Source organism: Bidens hawaiensis, unplaced genomic scaffold (assembly GCF_021521415.1).
Source record: "Bidens hawaiensis isolate Kalapana, Puna unplaced genomic scaffold, B.hawaiensis_p1.1 tig00004282_1, whole genome shotgun sequence".
Taxonomy (NCBI): domain Eukaryota; kingdom Viridiplantae; phylum Streptophyta; class Magnoliopsida; order Asterales; family Asteraceae; genus Bidens; species Bidens hawaiensis.
The window spans coordinates 314049-324530 of NW_027491257.1; the positions used below are offsets into that span (position 1 = coordinate 314049).

The 10482-nt window shown below is 38.8% G+C and overlaps 1 protein-coding gene across 1 annotated transcript; it reads right to left on the reverse strand.

Moving 5' to 3' along the window:
• Positions 1 to 1363: 1363 nt before the first annotated feature.
• LOC143626041 (disease resistance protein Roq1-like) lies at positions 1364 to 4888 on the reverse strand. Its single transcript, XM_077096228.1, has 4 exons — positions 4857 to 4888; positions 4589 to 4747; positions 3650 to 4132; positions 1364 to 2225 (listed from the first exon to the last, which is right to left on the reverse strand). Exons 1-4 carry the CDS (start codon positions 4886 to 4888, stop codon positions 1364 to 1366), a joined length of 1536 nt encoding a protein of 511 aa, XP_076952343.1.
• Between the last annotated feature and the right edge of the window lie 5594 nt (positions 4889 to 10482).

Here is a 10482-nt window from a genome sequence, read left to right on the forward strand (position 1 = left end):
TATAGTGCAAATGATTACTCTACCGGTTTATCCGAAGAGGAATATGACACTTTTGATGTTTTGGCTTGGTGGAAGGTAAAGGAAACCGAGTTTCCGATTCTTGCCACCATGGCCCGTGATTTACTAACCGTCCAAGCTTCTACGGTAGCTTCGGAATCATCTTTTTCTCTTAGTGGCAGGGTAATATCGGTGAGAAGAACAAGACTAAATTCGGAGTCGGTGGAGATATGCATTTGCTTAAAGGATCACTTGGACTCAATCGATCGTATTCAACACGTAACCACTCTCGAAGATGAAACACCACTTGATGTTCGAGTGCACGACGGACAAGAAGGCATTTCTACAAGTAATTCCGAGGAAGAAGTCGCCGCTCAATAATTACGACGAACAAGAAGGCTTTTCTAGAAATAATATGTCACAACTTTATATTTATAAGTTTAATGTTTTGTTAGTTTGTTTTTGAAGATTTTAAAACATGTAACCTTTTTTTTTGAACTTCTTAAAGTAAATAAAATGAATTTTATGTTAATTGTTTTGTTTATTTTTCATGCTATACAAATACGAATCGTAGTTTAGAATCCAAATCGCAAACGAAAAACGAAAAAAAAAAACTAAATGCACTTGTATTGCAAATCCAATGAACAAGTTTACATTGTACAATGGTTAAATATTTAACTGATGATGTTCCAACTGATGAAACTCTGCAACTGATGTGTCACTGATTCATATTTTGCATCAGTGACAACAAAGTCTGCAACTGATGAATGTTCCCACTGATGAGTATTCCTCATCAGTGGCAACCTTTAGTAGTTGTCATCAGTGGCAACCTTCAGTAGTTGTCTTCAGTGGCAACCTTCAGTAGTTGTCTTCAGTGGCAAACATCTTCAGTAGTTGTCTTTTCTTCATCAGTTAATTGTTTATTTTTACGTTAATTGTTTTTTTTAATTTTTCATGTTATACAAATACGAATCGTAGTTTAGAATCCAAATTGCAAACGAAAAACGAAAAAAAAAAAAATTTTACACTGTAACCGGTTGGAACCGGTTACGGTACAGGAACCGGGTTAGGAACCGGTAAGAATCGGTTAGATAGGTTAGGGGTCCGAGGGTGGGAGAACCGGTTCGGTTCCCTAACAGGTTCGAGCCTGGAACCGGTTTAAAAGGGGGTTTTGAATATAGGAACCGGTTAGGAACCGGTTCAGTCCCAAACCGTTTTGAACATGCCTACTCCAGCCTACCATTGATTATCTTTCCATGAAAATTTTGGGCAAGACCCACATCACCAACGCTCATATATGTTTCCAATGATAGCCCAGTCTTTTCACATATCGCTGGTGGGACATCAGAAACCAACTAAAAACATGTTACAAAGTAAGAAACCGAGGAATGATATTCCTAGCCACTCCATCATCAGGAGTTTCAAGCTTTTTCAGAATTTTGTCAACCGGGATACACATTAATCTAGCCAAGAGACTCATCCACTCGCTCTTGTCTTCGCCATGTAGAAAAGTGCCTAAACTTATAAGTGCTAATGGATGTCCGCCTAACTTAGGAACCATCATTTTTGAAACATCCTCCAAACCTTGTACAAGCTTACTTTGCCCAAAAGCATGCCTACTAAAAAGTTCAATAGCCTCTTTAGCATCTAACATCCTGACGCTGCGTGTTACAACATTGTGAGCATTCAACAGATCTTGGTTTCTAGTGGTGATTATTACTCGGCTCCCAATACCAAACCAATTTTTGGATCCAGCTAACATCTTTAGGTGGTCGATGTGGTCTACATCATCAAGGATAATTAAGACACTGTTTTGAGACAATCTTCTCTCCATCTCGCATATTCCTTCTTCCATGTTCGTAAGCATTATTTCTAATTTTAGAATATCCGAAAGAATTTTCCCTTGTAACTCTTTCAAGCCATGCATTCTTGATTCCGCTCTAACATTTTTGACAAAGCAGCAACCTTCAAACTCATGACTTATGTTGTCATAAATAGAAGATGCGAGAGTAGACTTACCACTACCCCACATCCCACATATTCCAACCATCTGAACATCACCTAAGCCAACTTTTAGAAATGATTTCAACTCTTGCATTCGGGTCTCTACGCCAATTAAGTCTACGTTGGCACTTACTTCAGAACTTTCTTCGGTATGTGTCATCAATTTAAGCAATAATTTCTGTTTAATGTCTTCACAAATTATTCTGATGGCTTTTGCTTCATGCCTGCAAATTGCATAAATGAGAATTAGTTCATATGCACAAAAAGATGAAAAAGCCATATATGCGATGAAGTACTTAACATACGCTTCAGTGTTGGCTTAGGCCCCAAGGTTTACACACACTACAAAAACAAACCATTGATTGCCTTCTATATGTGAATGTGAATGCGAATTGAATATAACTTGCAGAGAAGAAAGCTTATGTACTCGGAAAAAGCAAAAGGGGTACTATATTCAGTAAAGAAAATGACCCGTTTTATCAGACCCGTACCCAATTAAACAGAACCGGTAACCGACTTTGCCCGTACTTGGCCCGCAACATCAAGATTAACCCAACATTCAGCGCATCACTATCACTCAAAGGTGTGAAGTACTTTCACATAAATCAAAAGGGATATTGGTTATAAATAATCTTAACTATGTCCTGTTGGCAAATAACAGTCCCGGTTTCACTCTTGGCTGGTGGTAGTCCCAACTAAAGGTGCATTGTTTATAACAGTTCACGACTAACGGAGGACTAACTGCGTTAGTTGCAGGTCGCCAGAAAAAAGTTTTTACTGGAAAACTCAACCTAAACACCACCTGAACACCACCACCACCACTTGAGCACCACCAACCGATTGCGACGGTGGTTCTAGGGTTCCGACTGCCTAAATAAATGAGGCTCTTACTAAAAAAAGATTCCTAAAGGTTCGATCTAAGATTACAAAGATGTTTGGGACGGAAATGTTGAGTTTTCCGGGAAAAAAATGTGAGCTTCCAACGACCTACAAATAGCGGTAGTCCTCCGTTAGTTGCGGACCGTTATAAACAATGCACCTTTAGTTGTGATTGCCACCAGCCAAGAGTGTTGTTTGTCAATAAAGCATAGTTGTGATTATTTAAAACTGATATTCCAAAGCAAAATGCATCCTAGAATTTACATTAAAACAGTCGTTGACAAAAAAGTCGAACAGACGTTGACAAAAAAGTCAATAACATAAATGTTTTATAGCGATCACCATGCATGAAAAGATGTTATATTTTTCGTTAACGATTTTTGAAAGTAAGAAATATTGCAATACAATTACCATGGGAAATACCGAATGCTTTTTTCTAATAAATAATGAAAGAATATGAGACCATCTCCAATAGATGTGTTTTTGGGTGTCATACGGCACCTGAGCCCACAAAATACCTTATCTTTTCTCTATCTTGTCTCTTCTCTCCTCTCACTCACCTCACAAACTCATTTTTCATCAGGAATCTCACCCAACACTCTCGATCTCCTCCACATCATCACCTCTTTCATCCACATCATCTATCTCTTCTCAAAAACACCTCAAGAATTCCTTATTGGAGATACTCTTAAGATTATTGTTATATACTAGTTCGTGTATGTAAATATCTTATGTACAAATATTTGAAAGAATTAAAGAAGAAAATTACCCGTTGGCCATAGCCCGCGGTTCCCATCCAGAAAGGTTGCTTGCCTTCACAAGTGCTTCTCTCCAAGATTCAACTTTGTTCTTGTTTTTTAACTCGTGCTGGGCAAGAGCTTCTCCATAATACCCTATTTGTTTTCTGGGTTCTGAGGGTTCCACGTCATAAAATATAGGTATAACGGTTTGCTCACTCTCGTCCTTGTTTTTCATAATAAATTCAAGTTTATCCAAGCACCAAGAAGAGCTAGCATAGTTTTTTGAGAATACAATGATGGCTATCCGCGATTGTTGAATAGCAATAAAGAGGGATGAGCCAATGGGTTCTCCCCGAGGAAGATCTTCATAGTCCTTGTAAGTGAAGATTTGTCGATCTTCAAGATACGAGAATAGATGATCTACAAATGTCTTGCAGGTATCTTCTCCTCTAAAACTTACAAACACATCATACTTCCACTTTGTAAAAGAAGCACAGTATAGGTCGAACCACCTGTTAACTTGTTTGAAATTAATTAATATAAACTATGTAAATGAGGTTCAAAACTAGAGGTGCGCGTTCAAAAAACCCGAACCCAAATCCGGAACTGGAACCAGGTTTTCTTATACCCGGATTTTAATACCCGACCCTACCCGTAGGGTACGGATAGGATATACATTTCAGTACTAAAACCCGTACCTGAACCGGACCCGATTTGTACTCAATAATACCGAAAACTCGAACCGGTTCCATGCCAGGAACTGGGTTTTTCAATACCGAAACCGATGTATTTCAAATACCCAATCTATACCAGAAAAATAACTTATAAATACCCCTGAAAAGTGCAACCTCTTAACAAATCCAATCTATACCCGAAAAATACTCAGAAAAGCCAAAAAAAAAAAAAAACCTGAAAATATGGTTTTTTCAATACCCAAAAATAGGGTAAAATACCTGATTTTAAAATACCTAGACCCGAACCCGAACCCAATGCATAGGGTATGCTTTTTAGAGACAATACCCCAACCCGACCTGGACCCGGTAATACCCGGTTTTTCAATACAAGTTATAACCAAACCCGGTTCCATACCCGGAACCGGGTATTTGAAAGACCCGATTGGTGCACCTCTATTCAAAATCATATATATTGCGCAGAAAATGCAAATTATAGATACTAAAAGTGCCAAAATCATTCCTGAGATTTCATCAATTTAGTGACTTTCGTTCAAAAAGTTACATTCGTGCAACTGAACCATTGAGGTTTCCCATTTCTTGTTGATTATGCCAAAGTCGTTAACTTCGTTAGATTTTTAGCGTTAAGTCAAGGGTAAAACGGGTTCAACTGGATTTTAAACTTAATGAATATGTTCTTAACTTCATAGGGCAAAATGTAAACTTTAATTAAACCCACCCATTGTTCCCCTTCCCCATTTCACTTGGATTTTCTGGCCGGTCGCCACCCTTCACTTTCTGGCGAGCTTTAAACGCGAAATATGTTAGAATGTAATCTTTATGTATTTTATTACTAGGTTAGGTACCCATGTAGAACACGGGTTAGAACAAATAATTTTATTTAAGTAATAAAATAATGTGAAATATAAAAAATATGTTCGACATATATAAAGATATAATATATGGTAGAATAAATAACACAATACAAAATATAAAAATAAAAGGTTGAAATTCGTAAAGCTCTAAATATTTCTTTGTATATAATATTTGTAATTTTATTTGCAACTGTATCCTTCATATATATATTTTTTAATTCCAACTTGAGTTTTTTTTTATAGAAATATAAAAGGATCTAATTACAATAAATAGGCAGGTAGGCGGACAACAAGTTGAACCATTATTAAAATTAGTAGTTTCACTTTGCTTTTGCTTTCAATTCTAGATGATGGAACACATATATGACCATGTGTTAAAACAGAATGTCTTGAAAAACAAACAAGCCATCTAAAGCGATTGGACTCAGCTTTTATTAATCTTCATTTCAAAACAAACATAAAGTGAAAATTTTCTTCTTTAAAAATTCGAAATTAATTATTTTATCTAAATCAACGTGAAAATTCGTTACTTATAAAAGCTTAGTATTAATAATAATACAATACATTTATATAAAAGAAAATAATATATTTATCTTGCTATTAAAATTTTTAAACAGGTAAATAATTATTAAAAAGAAAAAATAACATATTAAAAAGAAAAAGAATAAAATATAAAACTATTAATAAGAAAAAGAAATATATATTTAATATTGAGAGAGATGGTGGGAAAATTTTATAAGGATCACTCATATGTAATGCATATGACATTAAGATGCGCGTGTTGAGCACGGATTAGAATAAATTAATTTATTTAAATAATAGCATAATGTGAAATACAAAAAATATGTTCAAAAGATATAAAGATATAATATATGGTAGAATAAATTACACATTACACATTGAAAATAAAACGTTGTTAAAAATTCGTAAATCTCTAAATATTTTTTATATACAATATTTGTAATTTTAACCTCCATATCAAAATTAGTGGTCTCACTTTGTTTTTACTTTCAACTTTGGATAGGGCTGTCATAACATGTCGGACACGACACAATAAGATACGATGACCTGTTGTGCTAAACACGAACACGACACGATAACTAATCGTGTCATTTTTTCCAAACACGAACACGAACCTGTTTAGTAGCAGGTTAACCTGTTAAGACCTGTTAAAGGACCTGATTAAAGGTACAATGAATAATACATGTGTAACGAAATCAAAATATTCAAAACGAGCATAAAGTCTTAATTAATAGATAATCCATAACATATTTGAAACAAAAACCACAAATCCATAACATACTTGAAACAAAAGACGACAAATTCATAACATACTTGAAACAAAAAACCATATAAGCAAGCATAACATCCATAAAAAACATAATATCGGGTTATGGCGGGCATCAATGAAATGTCGTTTGTAAGTATGACTTTAGGTTTAAGACTTTAGGAGTGTATATATATTTATTTTTTAAAATAAAAATCTACACAGGTTACTAACAGGTTAACAGGTCATAAACCTGTTAGGACACGAATTTAAACATGTCTTAAACAGGTCAACCTGTTTAAGACACGAAACTTGTTAAGCTCAAACCCAAACCTGTTAAAACCCATGTCGTGTCGTGTCGTGTTAACAGGTCCGTGTCATAAATTGACAGCCCTAACTTAGATAATGAAACACATAACTTACCATGCGTTAAACCAGGTTGTCTAGAAAACTAATCAAACATCTATAGTGATTGGACTTAGCGTTTATTAATCTTCATTGCAAAACAAACATATAGTGAAAATTTCTTTCTTTGAAATTTGAAATTAATTATTTTATCGAAATTAACTTGAAAAACCGTTACTTATAAAAGTTTAATAAATACAATATACTCATATAAAACTAAATAATATATTTATGTTGGTATTAAAATTTTAAAATCAAAAAATAATTATTAAAAAGAGAAAAAAATTGATTAAAAAGAAAAAAAGTTAAATATAAAACTATTAATATGAAAGAGAAATGTATTTAATAAGATAGAGAGGCGGGAAAACTTTGTAAGAATCTATGTTGTGCGATGCCATATGGCATTGAGAAACATTTATTTATTATATAATACAGATATATTGGTTACGTAACAGAAACGAAAACTCAAACATGACAAAAGTCATTTGGCTGTTATTTAGATATATTGGTTACGTAACAGAAACCAAACGAACATGTGTAATCTCCTTGTAAGCATCGGTTCATAGACTATAAATAGGCAAATAATTGTGAAGAATCGTTGGTTAATTTCATAATAATAAACGGTTTGCTTTGACTTTGTTGGCAAACCAGATTCACCAAATTGATCCCATGTTATCTTGATTATAATCGTGTGTCTATTTGGAGAAACACTAGGACGAACTGGATAGTCTGATAGGGTATTTCCCCATATGTGAGTGTTCTGAAGGGTTATGAGAGCAGATCCAAGCTAGTGCAGGCAAAACAAAACACCGATGAGTCTCGTTACGGGATGGACAGAGTGAGGGGTCTTCCCGTAACCACCCTCCGGCGTGAGAATCAGTACTGTATCTTAGTCGGAAATAATAATACGAGTACCGGTATATTGCGTAAGGCGTGAGAGTGTAAGTGAATACCTTGAAGAGATGATCTTCGTATTTATAACCAAAGGTGGAGGGAAGGTGATTGGTGGAGTTGTCACTATCAAGTTATTCCCCCTCCTGCCTGAATGGACGCGTGTCGAACCTTTATTGGATGTGACAGCCTGGACCCGTTTATGGTGTAGCCATTATCTGTGCACGTAGTGGATGGCCATTACGCGTCCATGTGTCCTCTTTCCATTGGCCGATGTCGCTATCAGGAAGTTTTGAGGGAATCTTCTAGAAGTAGTTTGTTACAACTGCTCCTCCATATCACGTGGGGATCATACGTGTGATGAGTCCCTTGAGATATTTGTGGATTCCTTCCGCGGATGCTCGCGTGACCGTTCGCGGGTTATGATGGAGTTCCTCAAAGTGTCTTGGATTGTGGATGGCTTTACCAATCCACTTGTTCCTTGCGCGGATGTCTTTTAGCGATCCGCGGGTTGGGTAATGGATCCGTGGGTGGCGGATGTCTGAGATGATCCGCGGGTCGGATAAGGGATCTGTGGGTAGCTTTGCCACCCTCCCTCTATAAGTCCCCCCAGTCCGTTGTTGCTTCCGTGAGTCGATGTCGCAGGTGGAATTATGGACTTCTGCTCTGACCCACTGTTGTAGGTTGCATTTATTGGTCCGCGGGGTTCCTGTTGCTTTTTGAACTAGAGTACTGTTTAGCCGTCTGAGATGCGACGTCTCCTGTCTGAATCATGTCAGGAGTGGTGCTCGAGGTTGGTGCACAAAGTTTTAGGCGGCTGATTCAAAATTATTATGTTTTGTCAGTTCCCGCCTAACGTGTCACCTTCTGACCGGACGACTTCAGCGTGTGAGCTGGATCCCTCTCTCTTCGCATTAATTACGATGTGTATATATATGAGAGGCCGTTTCAGTTTCCGATTTAAATTTTTCTCCAATCCTCTTATCTTCTCTGTTTTTATTCTTCTATTTGATTTTCCAAGTTTTCCGATCAATCATGGCTGGCGGTAAGAAGAAGGGTAGCAAGGAAAAAGAGGGCAAGAAGGATACGTCAAAGGGGTTGGTGGAAAATATATCCATCAATTGGAAACCGTCTGATTTCCAGGACATTGTCAACCTTTATGGGTTGGCGCCGGAGTGGGGGGACGGAGCTTCCTTCTCCTGGTTATACGGTTAATCGGCCGCCGGCTGGGAAGATTGCTTTGTATGGAGAGTCTTTCACCACAGGTAACTTCCGATTGCCATCACCAAGTTTTTTGGTGATTTCTTGGTTGCATATGAGATTCATATTTCTCAGTTGCATCCGTTCGAGGTCATGAGGCTCCGGTATTTCGAGTTCTGCTGTAGCGCCCTCGGGATGTAGCTTATGGTGGATCACTTCCTCGCCATCTACAAAATTCAAACCCGCGGCAGCTGGTTTAGCTTCGCTGTTCAGGGGAAGGCTATAGGGACTGAGCCTCCGAGGAGTGCTCATAAATGGAAGAACAAGTTCCTGTGGGTTAATGCGGACGTTATTCCGCTGGCCATGACCCGTCGCTCGCTGACTACCAAATTTTCTCTTCCTGCTACTGCCACGGAGGGCCAGGAATGGTTCCAGAAACTGACGCGGACTCCCACTCCGATGGGTCTAATCCCTGAGTCCGCGTTGGTCCAGGTGGGATGAGTCGCCTATGGCTATATCCTGCGGAGCAACCATATTTCTCCCGAGACGACGGGCGTAATCTTTCCCTCTACTGTATCTGTTGATGTTCTTTGTACTTTTTTATGCATGTTTGTTCTATTTTCTTCTTACAGGGGACTGTTCGTTGTTTGAAGTTCCTATTCCCACCGTTGTGTGAGATATGTTTAGAATGCCCTTGGAGATGTATCAAGAGCCTATTCTTGATCAGTTCAAGGGTACTTCCTTTTTCCCACCCGCGGTCGCACGGAGCCAGTGGTTAACGAGTCCGTGGTGGCTCAAGTGTGTACATTCTGAACTTTAAACCTCTTACCGTTATGCATCTGGACGGGACGATAGTCCTCTCTTATAGTGATGAATCTTCCAGTGAGGATTCCACTAGTAAGGGTTCCCCGCCCTGTACCCCGGAGAGTTTTCATGCTGGCGTGTTGCGTGCTATTGCAAATATGATCCACCGCAGGAAGAGGGCGGATACCGCTAGTGTATCCGGCGTAAGTACGAATTCTGATGCCAATGAACCCGCTAGCGGGGAGGCTGTTGTGGATGTTGAGGATCCCGTTGATAGGGAGACTTCCAAGAATGCCGATGATCCTGCTGGTGAGGAGGCACTTAGGAATGCCGATGATCCCGCTGGTGGGGAGGCACTTAGGAATGCCGATGATCACGCCGGTTGGGAGGTATCCAAAATTGAAGGGGAGGGTCCTCCCCTTAAGAAGATCAAGTTGACCCGGCTCCAGGACCGGGTCCGGACGAGGACGACTACTCAGCAGCCCGCAGGTATCTGAAACTATTCATTTCTTGCTTTATACTAGTCAGTATCGCTAACTTTTGTCTCTGCATTGACAGCCGTCACTATTGTTCATCCGCCTTCCCCACCTCCGGAGGTTTTGCATGCGGGGAGTGGCGAGGATGTGCCTCCGTCGGGCGCTGGTACGCCACCTCCCGAGGTAGTGGTGGAAACTGAGGTTGTGCCTCCTGAGGATACGACTGAGCCTCCCCCAGTTTCCACGAGTGAAGAGGGGGAATCTTTGAATCCG